The sequence below is a fragment of the Petaurus breviceps genome, unplaced genomic scaffold (genome assembly GCF_028583685.1).
Source record: "Petaurus breviceps papuanus isolate PSGF00001 unplaced genomic scaffold, PetGlider_PUasm1.0 140, whole genome shotgun sequence".
In the NCBI taxonomy this organism is placed as follows: Eukaryota; Metazoa; Chordata; class Mammalia; order Diprotodontia; family Petauridae; genus Petaurus; species Petaurus breviceps.
Genome location: NW_027185698.1, coordinates 42,236,293 through 42,251,176, shown reverse-complemented (window position 1 = coordinate 42,251,176; position 14,884 = coordinate 42,236,293). Strand labels below are relative to the sequence as shown.

The window sequence follows — 14,884 nt, the reverse complement described above, 5'->3', positions numbered from 1 at the left end:
CAGAATCTAAATCTAAAAGGCTCTCAGAAGTGATCTAGTGTAGCAGCAAGCACCCCAAGTGCGTCCTCAGGGTTTGCTGCCCATACAGGTTCTTGGATCTGCTTTGTTAAAGGAAAGCAACTCAAAATGGGTTAACAAGCTTACTTTAATCAGTCAGACATATATCGTTTACCTTGTTCAGGAGAAAAGGTCAGCACCCCGAACCTCAAAGCATACAGGCAGAATTATCAAGACAGAAACATCAAGTAGACAGATTTCTAAACTGTCCAACCATTACATCCATACCCAGTCAACATCTGGGTTTCCACATTCTGGGTTTTTCAAAGCCGGGGGACTCTCAAAAACGGCCTCCCAGAATTCAGATCAAATCACAGAACACTTCTCAAAGTGAGTCCCAAAACAAAGCTCCACATCAGGGCTTATATAGCCTTCTCCTGGCTCAGAGAATGTAACAACCTTATTGACTCACTGGCCAATCAAGAAGTATCTACTGAAAAACAAGCCTCTCACCCCAGGCTTCAGGTGCACATTAGCCTAGGGGCAGGGAAGATCTTTAAAATTTATATTCTTATTACATCTAGTCCAACCCATATTTGAACAAGAATCCCTGTAGAGCATTCCCAACAGTCATCTAGCATTTGCTTTAAGACTTAGAGTAGGGGAAACCTAGCATCTTCTCAAGATAACTAATCAATTCATCTTTTTTTTTTTTAAGTTTTAAAAAATACTTATTTATTTATTTTTAGTTTTCAACTTTCACTTCCATAAAATTTTGAATTCTAACTTTTCTCCCCTTCCCCTCCCCCCCGGCGAGGATGGTGTACAATCTGATACAGACTCTACGTATACATTTATATTAAACATTTTTCACATTAGTCATGTTGTAAAGGGGAATTAGAACCAATGGGAAGAATCACAAGAAAGAAGAAACAAAACAAAACAAAAGAGAGCAAATAGTATGATTCAGACTCCATAGTTCTTTTTCTGGCTATGGACAACAGTTTCCATCATGAGTCTTTTGGAGTTGTCTTAGATCCTTGCGTTGCTGAGAACTAACTCTATCAAAGTTGGTCATCACACAATGTTGCTGTTACTGAATACAATGTTTTCCTGTTTCTTCTCACTTCACTCAACATTAGTTCATGTAAGTCTTCTCAGGTTTTTCTGAAATTTGCCTGCTCATCATTTCTTATAGCATATTTGTATTTCATTACACACAACTTGTTCAGCCATTCCCCAATTAATAGGCATGCTCTCAATTTCCAATTCTTGGCTACCACAAAAAAAGCTGCTATAAATATTTTTGTACATGTGGGTCCTTTTCCCATTTTTATGATCTCTTTGGGATATAGACCTAGAAAGGGGTATTTCTGTGTCAGAGGGTATGCACAATTTTATAGCCCTTTGGGACTAGTTCTAAATTGTCCTTCAGAATGTTTGGATCAGTTCACAACTCCACCAGCAATGCGTTATTGTTCCAGTTTTCCCCCATCTTCAACATTTATCATTTTCTTGTTTCATCATGTTAGCCAATCTTTGTTTTGTTAGTACCTCAGAGTTGTTTTGATATGCATTTCTCTAATCAATAGTGATTTAGAGCATTTTTTCCTATGACTATAGATAGCTTTAATTTCTTCCTCTGAAAACTGCCTGTTCATATCTTTTGACCATTATCAATTAGAGAATGACTTGCATTATAAATTTGGCTCAGTTCTCTATATATTTCAGAAATAAGGCCTTTATCAGACACACATCAATAAAAATTGTTTCCTAGCTTTCTGCTTCCCTTCTAATCTTGGTTGCATTGGCTTTGTTTGTGCAAAAACTTTTCAATTTAATGTAATCAAAGTTATCCATTTTGCATTTCATAATGTTCCCTATCTCTTGTTTAGTCATAAATTCTTCCATTCTCCATAAAATCTGACAGGTAAACTATTCCCTGCTCTCCTAGTTTGCTTATAATACTATCCTTTATGTCTAAATCATGTACCCATTTTGACTTTTATCTTAGTATATATAGTGTAAGATGTTGGTCAGTGCCTAGTTTCTGCCATACTATTTTCCAGTTTTCCCAGCAGTTTTTGTTAAATAGTGAGTTCTTATCCCAGAAGCCTGAATCTTTGGGCTTATCGAACAGTAGATTGCTATAGTCATTGACTATTGTGTCTTGTGTATCTAACACTTATTCTACTTATCCACCACTGTTTATTAGCCTACGAAGTAGTTTTGATGATTACTGCTTTATAATACAATATAGGATCTGGTATGACTAGGCCTCCTTCCTATGAACTTTTAATTAATTCCCTTGATATTCTGGACCTTTTGTTCTTCCAGATGAATTTTGTTATTATTTTTTCTAGCTCTATAAAGTAATTTTTTGGTGATTCATCTTCCAGATAGCTGTAATTGTTAGAAAATTTTTCCTTTTATCCATTATTCTTAGTTTTTTCTTTTGGGGCTAACAAGAACAATTCTAATCCCTCTTTCCCATGATAGTTCTTTAAATGTGTGAAGACATTTATCATTTCAGGTTGTTCCCTGCTCCCCTCCCCTTTCCTTTGGCTAAGTCTTTCAGTCTTCAGGCTGTTTCCAATGCCTGTCTTTGTATAGCATGATCTTAAGACCTTCAGGCATTCCAGTTACCACCTTCTGGATACTCTCTAGCTTATTAATATCCTCCTTAAAATATGGTGCCTGGCACTGAGCACAATAATCCAGATAAGCATCAACCATAGGAGAGTACAGTGAGATCATAAAAGATGATCTCTTTCTCTTTCTATTATTTAATCTTCTTTTCAGAAAAATTCATTTGGTCCCATCAAAGGTTGTCTGGGAGAACCTGTGGACAATGAGAAAAGTTTACCCTTTCCTTGATCTCACCTGTCTTGAAATTTTGAGTTCACTAGCTGTTCAGTTCAGTTTTCCTGAGATGGATAGCTGGCAACAGGAACAGCTTCCCTGTGTTGTGTTAGGAATAATAATGATAATGATCGCTCACATCTATATAGCTCTTTAAGGTTTATAAACTATTTAGTTCACACCAGCCCTACAGGCAGATGGTATAAGTATAACCCCCATTTTACAGGTGAGGAAACTAATGCACAGAAGGAGTGAAAGTACAGGTCAGATGACTAGACAATGTGTAGAACCAATATTCATACTTAGGTTTTCTAATTGCAAGACCTGTATTCTTTCTTTCACACATGATATAATTGGCACCACTATCTATCAAAATGCACTAAGATCCAGTCTATATTACTGACTTTTACATATATAGTTTCTTAGATGTGATTATTCCCTTAGAACTAGAATCCAAAGTTACTTTGATTTCTGTATTTCAGTTCTGCTTTGGATTTTTAGCAAGGTGCACATACAATAAATATTTTATAAGCCCTGGCCCCAAACAACATGGGCTAAAGGGAAATGTCATGGTCCATCAAAGCAAACATGGGGACTGTGGCTCTCCCAAAGAGAGATGTTTACCAACATCAACCAGTCATTCACATTAATTATAAGAGTTATAGACAGTTCCATTTTCTATTTACCTTGCCACTGATTTCTCTCCGAGATTGATAACAGAAAGATTATTTTAGCATTTGGAGGGAATTGTACTTCCATCTTTAAAATTCCCAAGGTGAGTTCTCCAAGTTAAAGCAGATACCTGGCACTTACATTTTCCTTTTCTCTGCATTTTTGGGAGGAATTAAAGATCAGCAGATAGACTAAAACTATCTAAATGCATAGGGAAAAGCAGAATTTATCTGTACTCTTCTGAGTATAAAACATCTCAGAGCATATTTTATTCTAATTAAAGATAAGAATTCATGATATTTTTCATGATCTGAAGAAGGGAATGTATCTATTTTTTTTTTATCTTTGTGACTATTAGGAAACTTGATTTTGTTTCCATTAAAAGCAATCCCAACTGATATGGTGTTTTGCATTCTTCATAGCCTCTTGCTTCTGATACCTGAGAGTTTTTTTAAGATTAAATTTATTTTGTGCCAGTGGAACAATCTATCTAAAGTTTCCAATATTCAGAATGCTGCTGACCCTAAGGATAAACAAATGCAGCACTTCTAGAATTAATTTTGATTAATCTGAGAATTTCATTTTTTTCCCTACTTCCTGACCCATTGTCAAGGTTTAGTAGTTTCTAAATACATTTTGGTGTTATAGCAGACCTTTTGTTTTTTGTATTTTATCAGGGGGAACTGGTGACTGCTTCAAAGGCTATTATTGAAAAGGAGTATCAACCACGAGTCATAGTGAGCACAGCAGGACCAAACCCCTTCAACAAGCTCACTGACCGAGAGCTGGAGGAGTATCGCAGAGAAGTGGAACGGAAACAAAAGGGCCCAGAAGGTTCGAGCACTTACTGTAAAATTCAGCTACATGCTTACTAAGGCCCTTTGCTGGGTGCCTGTGTGTGAGTTGGGAGGATAAAAAGCACAATAAGATATGATCCCTGTCCTCAGAGCCTAGTAGGAGCCTCGATAAGACATGTACACAAATATATACTAGTCAGAACATGATACAAAGAGTGCAGAGAGGGATGTCATCCCTAGTCAAAAATAACAATGAAAGCTATTGCTATTTTTATAAAAAAATCTTTATTTAGAAGTTCCCAGAAGTAATCTGGAATTTACCATTTGGTTTTTTTCATTGTTCTTTTTTATTTCTTTTAGTTCTTTGTAGTATAAGTTTTGCTGATAATTTTTGGGAATCTTGTTAAAGGCCTTAATGCTGCCATCATAACTAAGCAGTGCCTTCAGGTGCCATGGCCCACTCTGAAGTAGAGGCAAAAGAGAGGGGAAAGGGGAAAAAAAAGAGTGGGCAAATGGGAGAAAAAGAAAGGAGATAAACGGGGTTGGAGAGGGGGAAGAGATAGTGTAGGCTGGTGCTTTGGGATGTTTTCTGCAGCTCTGAGGTAAGGGCTCTCTGGAGTACTCTGAACTTTTGGAGTACATTGAGTTTTTCTGAAGCGGTCCCACCTGGCAGAGGGTTTACTAATCAAGGCACTGGAGCCGGTGCTCTTACTTGCTGAACCACCTGGCCACCCCTAAGCAATTGGGGTTAAGTAACTTGCTCAAGGTTACATGGCCAGGTGTTTCTGGGTGGGTGCTAAGTGTCTGAGCCTGGGATTCGATCTCCAGGTCTTCTCAACACTGGAGCCGGTGCTCTTACTCACTGTGCTACCTGGCCGCCCCAATCAAGGCTTTTATTGTCGGCCAAGTCTCAGATCTTCACAACTCTGTCAGATAATTGGAACAGTCCTATCATAAATCACTAGTTGACTCATAACTGGGGAGAAGATCAGTCAGAACATTATAGACAGCTCTTAGAACTTTCATGTAGGACTGTAACTCTAGGGAAAGAGCTATCCTGTTCACCTTTTCCACCAGCTTTGTTCTAAACCTTGGACAAGATATTCCCCAACCCCCACTCCCAAACCCAGTTTCTCATTCACAGCTGGTGCTGTTTCTGTTCTACACTATGCTTCTGTTGAGTCACAGCATCCAAGGGAATGTTTCTGATGACTGTGAGAACAATTTAGTCTTCTAAATGAACTTAACATTGTCTCTGATTTTATTTGTGCTATTGACTTATCTATCTTTTTTATTTATCTTTTGAAAAATAAATTTGGTCAAGATCCTGGTTTTTATAATAAAATTATGACTGATTTTTATAACAAAAATTTCAAATCCTTGGAATACGAACTAATAAGTCCACATTGTTAGCTTCTGCTACTCTTTTGAATAGTTGTTGATGGTGGTCTAGTGCTTTGGAATTCTGGACTTCATGTAGGATTCTAATATTACCCTAGATTGTGGGCACTGTCATAAAAATAGTGCTGCACTGAGACTAATAAACAACCAAGAGTCAGAACTGAATTGTGAGGAACAAGTTGTTTCAAATAACTAAAATAGCTCTCTAGACTGGAAAAGCAAATCAAAAGAATTTCAAAGACTAAGAAACAAACAGAAGCACATCATTCACATCCATGAAGGTGCAAGTGTGTCTCAGTCTTTTTAACCGTGAGTTCACTGCTGCATGGATTTCTTGTTCAGTTGTGCAGCAGATAATTCCCTGCCTTCACCTGAAAGAGTCTGAGGAACTGTGGTCCTCCCACAAGGAATTTCACATTGCAGTCATCAAAGCATTAAACTCCAACCCCGATCTTTTTACTGAAACCTCAGGTACCGAGTTTGGATGACCACTCCCTTAATCTCCCTGCCTGGAACCTCCACGTATCTCTGCTGTCTATAGAACTTCAGACTGGCTTGATTTATTAGCTGTGGGGTTAATGATCAAATTCTTTGATTGGTGGAGATTTTGGGTTGGGGGATATTATCTGGGAATGGCTTTCTGCTCCTGAGGAAATCTTTTATATAGTTTTAATTTTTTTTTGTTCCTGTTTTAGACTAACCTTCACTACTTTATTATATAACTGCTATTGTTAAAAAAAAAATCCTAAATCTTATTGGAATCTGTGCCTATCATTGCATGCCATATTATTCTAATATGCATTTTTTGCTCAGTAAAATCCCATTATTTGCCTGTCAGTTCAAAGCAAGCAAAATTACTATCAAATGTAAACTTGTATCCCATTTTCTCCTAGTATTTTCCAGTGAAAAATGGGTGATGGTATATCTTTCCTCCATCCTAATAGAGGTTTCTTGGAATTATATTCAGTTATTTTAAGAAAACTTACTTCTCCTAGACAGTAGATTGGTGTCATTCAGAAATGATTCATAGACTATTGAATATCAACCATGTATAGAAACAGATAGAAACTGAGATGTGATAAAGTTGCGGTTCAGCAGCTAAATAATCCCTAGCAGGAGATAATGCTTTAAGTTGACTAGAATCTGGTGATTACATAGGCTTTGATTTGGAAGGATTATACAGTCCAGCCCCCTTGTCTAACTCATCCATCAATCCCTTCAATAATATCTCTTACAGAAATACCTGGTACTGCCAAGCTATTCAAATGAACACCAAAAATCTAAAACCTTTATCCAAAGGTTTTTAGTTATTATTTTTTTCTAAACAAAGAAGTTTAAATTTTCCCAGACACTTGGTCTATTAATATCTTATTTTTTTCCTGTGGCCAGGAGTGCTATTTTATTCCTTTTTAGGTAGGTAGCAGGAGGGGCTGGGGAAGAAAGGGCAACTAATAAAGTTATATAAGATTGCTCACAGATTATATGTGGACTGTAATCCATCATAAAGAAGTAAAAACCAAAATTTGATATAGTGGAAAGGGAGACCCAGGTTCAAGTCCTGGTTCTACCACTTACTAACTAGGGGTAAGTTACTTAACTTTTTAAAGCCTGTTTATAAACTTATCTATGGCCATAATGAAACTTGAATTATGTATTTGATAGTGTTATTTTGAGAGAAGTACTTTATAAATCTACCTACCAAGTGGACTGGACACATATAAGTAGTCATGAAACTACAGTTTCTATCTGAAATGGAGGTTAGTGTCTGAGCCCATGGTTCTCACAAGGGTAGTAACAAATGTATTCATATGGAAGAGGACATGAGGTGGGACATTTCATCTTGTTCTTTATCTTCTGTTATCTTCTTTTATTTTTCCTGTTTTCTTCTTAATGGACATTGGATTACATCTTTTAAGGGCGAGGGAGCTGAAATTTGAAACCGCGTCTTTTTTGGAGTAAGAAAAGAGGTTGAAGGATATCTGGACAAATACTTCTTATGAAATCTAGATCACAGAGTAGCATAGCTGAAGGTTATGGTTGCTCCTCTTGTATATACTGCCGCTTTTGCTTGCTTAGAATTGCATGGCAGTGGGTAGGAATGCAAATTCAGAAAAAAAAAATTCCTGCTAAAGTGATGGTGAAACATCTCTTTTAAAGTCATAATAATATTCTCATCTAATTTGATCCTAACTTCCATACCTGTATAGAAAATGTGGAAGTGACACAACAAGAGAAAGAAGGGAGCCCTCTGGACCATGCTGATGCCCACACTCCACCTAGTACACCAGTTAAACTTGAGGAAGGTAGGTTATTTGGGATTAAAAGGGTGGGTGGGAGGACCATGTCTGCTGGAGCTGCACCAGTGTGGTATGATGCATGAAAGACTGTGTACTATACTTGTGGCATCAAGAGGAATGATTTTGTTTTGGCTGAAGAAAAATGTTACTGATGTGGCAACAGTTCCATTAACAATAATCAAGAAGTGTGCATTATCACCAAGACTGTTACCACAACTGCAAGACTGCAGGTACCTCTCATTGTTCCCTTTGGTTATGCTCTGGGTGGTTTCAAATGAAGCCAGTTCTTTTAGTTAAATATTGTATTGAGGCTGAGCTTCCCTGAATCACCCTCACCCTAAATTTTGAATATGGCCAATCCTGCCCACTAATTGCACATTTCTTCAACTTTATTGTATTTAGATTACACCTGTGGGGACAAATGCTATCTATCCAATTTGGCATCTGGGTTTTTAATTTGACTTGCTCTAGTAGCATCACTCAAAGTAGACTAGTCCTTCATCACGTCGTTTAAGGGCTACTACAGAAGCAGTCGCTCTTCTGCTTTAGCTTTGTGTCTGTGAAGTGGGTGTAATCTAATTTGTCTATGTCCTTTTTCTCTTCATACATTGGGGTATATCACCTGTCTGTTTTACAAGTGTCGAGTTCGCTTTTTCATCCCATTCTTTGCACTCTAAGAATGGCATCCACCATTCTCTCACTTTAACCCAATGGCTGTGATTGAATGCCTAGATTTTTCTACTTGTGCTTTTCTCTTCTTGTGGCTGCGTTACAAACAGGAGATGGACATGCTAAAGAGTACCTGTTACCATAGTAAGTATCATCCCATTCTGCGTCTTCCCTGGGATTCCGTGCGCTTTGCTTCATTCTCCTGCGTCCTTGGTTTTTGTGGGGTACTGTTTACTGTTTTCCTTTTTTTTTTTTTTCTTTTGGAAAAAAAGCGAAAAAACCCGCTTTTTTTTTTTTTGTACTTGGAGAAAGCCACTAATTTTCTTTACAAGGTTGCCTTCTTGGAATTCTAGATCTCTTGTCACCTGTGATTGAGTGACATCTGATGTGTGCAGTACAGTTGAATGCAGACCCTTGAAAGGAATACTTGAGACATTTCCCCACATGTATGTATTGCCAAGCAAACCAGAGCATTTATGACAGATGGTGTACTCAAATGAATTTCAGAAGATCAGAGAATTTCAACTGAAGAGAAAATCAGGAATCTTTAACATCTACCATTTATTTTATTGGCAGTATTTTTCTATCTCAACCTAGCATTGAAAGTTAGTTGCTTAAAAAAAAAAAAAGAAAAGACAGTTGCTCTGGTGCCCAGTGAGTTGATATTTTCTAAATTATTGACTTAAACTGAAATTAATAGTACTTCTGGACTAGCAGATAAATTACATATGGTTTTATTTTTGAACTATGACATTTGGTAAAATGATAGTTCTTCCAGATATCCACAGGCACATACCTATTTGAAGAGTAATATTCCTGCAAGTTTGTGTCATCTTTGCCAAATGAGTCCTATTCCTTAAAGATTAGGAAGGGTATGATGTGTGCACTACAACCCCTTTCTCTGCTATAACAAGCAGAAAGCATTTAATAATATTATAATAATAAAGAGAACAGTTGGAATTTTGCATTACGATCCAAGTATTTCTAAAAATGAGTGCTAAAGGATTTGTTGGACTAGAACCTCCTAAGGCAGCTTTTAACTAATACTGTCCTTTTCCTGCTTTTTGAAGTCTACTGCAGATTAACCATTATTTAAGGCTTAACTCCCAATTACTCATCACTTACCCATTCTAACTTTTGGCTGATTTTGAATGCTAATGGTTGGTGTTCACTAATGTGGCAGTTGTTCATAACTTTATAGTTTCTTACAAAAATTCCCCAGTCTTATTGTATGAGATGAGAAGTAGTGAGGCTTTAGCTCATTGAATACACTAAGGGAATCAAATACACAGGCTTTTATTTAAACAAATTATCTTTTTCGAAACATACTCTTTTGTTCATATAATATGGAACTATTCAAATATGTAAGAGAAATTGACTCCCTCCTTCTCCCATTTCAAAAGATTCATTTCCTATCTCCTGTTCAATTCAGCAGTATTACTTCTGAGACTCCTAAGCCTTTCCTTGCCTTTGATGTTGATGTTGAAGGACAACTAAACTCAGGCTGCTTTGGCTTGTGATCCAGTGGGAGACCAAATATTCTGGGCTCAAAATGGTACTCAGTTTTAGGAGTACTTATAACCATGAATTTGCAAAGTGTGATATCTTTTTTTTTTTTTAACTAGACCTGTAATTCCATTGGTAGAGGGAACTCTCAATAAGGATACTACCTAAACTATTGCAGACAGTCACTTGTTGTCCATTTTATAGTTTTAGAGGGTTGCCTAGGTCCTAGGAGTCTAGGCAAGTTGCCTATGGTCACACAGCCAGTGTGTACCTGAGACAAGATTGGACCCTAAGCTATGCACTGTGCCATTGCCTTTCCATTATAAGAGGCTTTTATGGGTGTTTGATGCCACTTGTCTTTATTCCCTAGTTATTGCTTAAAACTTCCTCTCCTCTTTTTTCTTTTTAAAGTAATTGGGGTTAAGTAACTTGCTCAAGGTTACACGGCCAGTTATTTCTGGGTGTGGTGCTAAGTATCTGAGCCCGGATTTGATCCCCAGGTCATCCCGACACTGGGGCCGGTCTCTTACTCGCTGTGCTACCTGGCCGCCCTCCTCCTCTCCTTTTTCTTACACTCATGTTGACTTAATGGTTGATTCTTATTTTGTCAGCACAGTATCCAGTGGCAAGCAGTTAAAAATAAGCTTTCATTGAAACTGTTTTTTTACATCTGTTGCACTCAGCCATAAAGTAGTGTAGAATTTTTAAAAAGTATTTTAGTAGCATGTCAGTAAAAATGTTATCTTCATATTAAAAGCATTTCTCATCTTAGAAGTGACATTCTACTTAGAAAAGGTAGAATCACTCTTCATAACTCAATAGTTTGTTTTACTCCTACATCCATTAGACACACAGCAGAACCAGACTTACAGAGATGACAGTGATGCTGCAACCTTCAAGCAAACCCTTCCAGACCTCTCCCCTGATGAGCCTTCAGAAGCACTTAGCTTCCCACCACTTGAGAAAGAGGAGGAGGAAAGTAGACGTGATGAAGTTCACATCCAAAGCCAGACTGAATTACCTGCTACAGAAAATCCAGAAACCCCATCTTCCCTTGCTGAAGAGGCCACCACACCAACTGCCGAGGAGGGAATGGCCGCAGACCCTGGGAGTGATGAATCCCCTGGGAAGTCCCCCTCCAAAAAGAAAAAGAAGTTCCGTACTCCTTCCTTTCTGAAGAAGAGCAAAAAGAAAAGTGACTCCTAATGGCCCCGTGCGCTGCAGAAACACTGTCATGTTTTAAAACCCCCAATCCTTCATTAACCACTAGGACGTATGTGATTGTATTGAGTGTTTTGTCTTATGTTTGTAATGGAATGCAGAAATGAAACCAGCTAGCCACCCTAGGCAAAGCTCCCAGGGTATGGTTTTTAACAGCAAATTAACTAACTTGCAGAAAGGTGCTAACCCTGAGTTCTCAGCAGCTAACTTCAGATCTATTCCCAACTGGTACACAACTGTAAAGTCTTCATGTAGAAGACTTGGAGCCACTGTGTTAAAAGGAAAAACTCTCCCCCAAGAATTTTGAGCAATGTAGATCAGTCACAAACTCTGTTAACTCTCAGAAGTTTCTATTACTGTGCTCCTGAGTCATAGCAGGTGCATTTAAAAATCTTTGCTGTTGTGTTTTCAGAAAGAACATACTCCTGAACAGAATGAGACTTTGTGCTTCTGCAAGCTGGCTGTGGTTATAGATCATGCTCTACGCAAGGCTTTGGCAACCTCCCTCCCATCTTGCATCCCCTCCTACAGACGTTATAAATAAAGTAAGCTTGCATCTTTCACTGCTAGGCTTTTGCTTAACCTTGTGTTGTCTCACATGACTTAGCTGAAGGTATTTGCTGCTGCACTCTATATTCAGAGAACCTCTACTGAACTAATTAAAAACAGTAACTGATCCCATGAAACCTAGCTTAAGGAGCCATCCAAGGGGATGGGCAAAGAGGTTAGTCTTCGAATTAGATGTTCTGGAAACCACAGCTACCTTAGAGTGTTCATATTAAAGATGGGCAACTCACCCCTCCGGATCAATCTATCACCAAGCATTTATTAAATATCTCTTAAGTGCCAAGCACTGTTACTAAATGCTATAGATAAAAAACCAAAATTGAAACAGTCCCTGCTCTCGAGTAGCTTACATTCTGCTGAAGAAGACACCCCTAGAGATTACACTTAAGACTTGGTTTGACATACTATACAGAAGGCATTTGATGAGTGGCAGTTATAAACCTGTATTCTTCCTCCATGACTTACTAATATGATTATATTTTCTCCTTCAGCCCCAAACATGAATTTAGTAATACCTGGCATTTTATCCATTAGGGTGCCTAAAATATGGGTTAGCATTGAGGGAAGGGGGAGAGTATTTGCTAGAATTTCCTATGAATTTGCAGCTGAAACCTCCTTTCCAATTCTGAACGTTCCTTTTTGAATAGACCAACTTTTTTCAGTTTTATTCTGTTAGAAATACTCTTTTCTTGTAAAAGACTATAGAGATTGCAAGGTTTACTATTTGGTTTAGTGTTTGTGAAATTTTAGGGTATTTTCAGATTTGTTCCTGTCTTCACATAGCAAATTACAACTTTGAAAATTTCAGGGTTATGAAAAGTTAAATTAATTATAATGATCACAATTTGACATCTTGCACCCAGAGTCACTTTTGAGCTCAAAAAACAATTTTTACTGTGTATTTACATACATAAAATAGTCCACATAATTCATTCACCTTGTAGAATGACATAATGATATTGCTTGATAACTAGAAATAAAGTGGCTTGTCCCAAGCCTCCTTCACAATTACAGAAATGGAAATTGTCAAATGCTTTACCTTTGATGCAGTATAAAAATCTCCAAACCATGATTCAGTCAGGGAATATGGCCACCTCATCAATGTAAAGCAATATTTGGCCCCAGATACAACCATGGCCAGTTCAGGGAGGGACAAGAGAGCTGATGTTAGCATTATGGAATTGCAGGGAAAAGGAGGGTTAGCAATGGAAAGAATACCAGGTAAATATGGGATAGCTGTTGTTTGAAATGGGTAGATGTAGGGTGGGGCTAGAAGTCACAGCAAATCACTGCATAAGAGAGACACCTAAACAATAATGTTTAGAACAGACTGCATGGCACTAATGGCTTTGAGCTTGTATCCTAACCTTGTATGTTTTATGTACACTAGAAAGCTGACTTACTTCTTTTGCTGAATTGTGTTTTATTGCCAATCGTAATTACAGTTCACCATCGCTCTGTGTTTTAATTAAGGATGGATCCTTCCATTTCTCTCTTCCCACATATGCAATGACTTAATTTCCAATTTTGTAGTGTGTTCTTTTAATTCTTTGTATTACAATATGAGATGTAGTTGCATATGTGGCTATAAACTTCAGAAGATAGGTCCTGTGTTTTTCTTTCTTCATTGTAACATTGTTTTACTCATTAATAAATTCTTCTTTAAACAGTCTCAGTGTCTGAAATCTGGGAACAGTTTAGATGTTAGTTCATCAATTTCATTCAATCAAAAATAGTATTTTATTTTGAAAAGTTTCAATTTTACATGCTTTGCTTCACCATATCAGTGGATTTCTAGTTTCATTTTTCATATTGCCTCTTCTGATGCATATAGCAAACATCCTGTGTGATTCTTGTCCATGTTGTTCCACAGAGCCTTACAGAACATCCATATCAAGAGGTCTTCCTCTGCCTTATTTATTGTGAAAGAGAAAACAAACCTCATCCTTTTGAAGTACTAACTGCAGTTGGTGGTAGCTATAGACTAGAGGGAGCCATTGTGCTTAGTGTGGTATTTTCCCTTTAGCTCTTCACCATCCCTGAAAAAAATTTTTAATTGATGCTACTTAGAAAGCAGTCTTCTACAATCACCCTATATCAGTCATTTTTCATGTAACAATTTGAGCCCAACATGGTCTCAATGGAAAAGAAGAGGTTTGTTTTCTTAATATAGTAAAACAACTTATTAATAATTATTATTACTATTATTGAAGGAGTTTTCATTTCTTTGGTGTGAGTCCTCTTCCATTAATACAGATCACAGTTCCTCAACTTAGTAAATGTTCTTTAATTGCTGCTCACCTTGCAGCTCATGAGTCCCTGTGACCTTGGCAAGGTTGGTGCACAAATCATCACCAGGCCTGCACCTACAAGATATTATACTTCTCTGATGAACTTCAGGAGCCCAGGGTTCACCTCCACCGCTGCTGTCACCACAGTAAAGACATCAGAGTAGGGTTTTAGTGGAGGAGTATAATAATGTGGCTTCTCTATTTTGTATAAATAGCACTCTCAGAAGATAAACATCATCTCATTTAACCCATACAACAACCCTGTGTCCATTTCACAAATGAGAAGACCAGGTTTTAGTCAGAGGTCACACAGATTATATCATCCAGATAATGGCAAAGCTGGGGTTCAAATACAGTCTTTCTGTCATAAAAACTGGCAGACCATAGTGGAAGCTTATTGTAAAATAATTTCACCAACACTTCACCCGTAATAATTAATCGAAGCCCTTTCCTTATACTAACCCTGTGAGGAAAGAAGTGAGACATGAATTACCTCCATTTGCAGATGAGGAAATAGAAGCTCAGAGATCAAGATCTTGTGCCAGATCCCGTCCCAGGGCTCCTGACTCCACTGTCCGCCTATCTGTTACATGTCTTTAGAGTG

General features: G+C 37.7%; 1 protein-coding gene across 8 annotated transcripts in view; it reads left to right on the top strand.

The window, feature by feature from the left end:
* ADD1 (adducin 1) overlaps nt 1-13,661 on the top strand; it is a 107,378-nt gene extending 93,717 nt beyond the window's left edge. For 3 of the 8 annotated variants that reach the window (XM_069070750.1, XM_069070752.1, XM_069070751.1), the window contains 4 exons: nt 4,209-4,365; nt 6,072-6,200; nt 7,937-8,032; nt 11,049-13,661. In XM_069070750.1, coding sequence (XP_068926851.1) covers nt 4,209-4,365; nt 6,072-6,200; nt 7,937-8,032; nt 11,049-11,407 — 741 coding nt within the window. In that variant the 3' untranslated portion in view covers nt 11,408-13,661. Of the gene's footprint in view, nt 1-4,208; nt 4,366-6,071; nt 6,201-7,936; nt 8,033-8,805; nt 8,856-11,048 lie in introns of those variants that run through there. The other 5 variants (XM_069070757.1, XM_069070758.1, XM_069070765.1 and 2 more) reach the window with 3 other exon arrangements.
* Nucleotides 13,662-14,884: the final 1,223 nt, after the last annotated feature.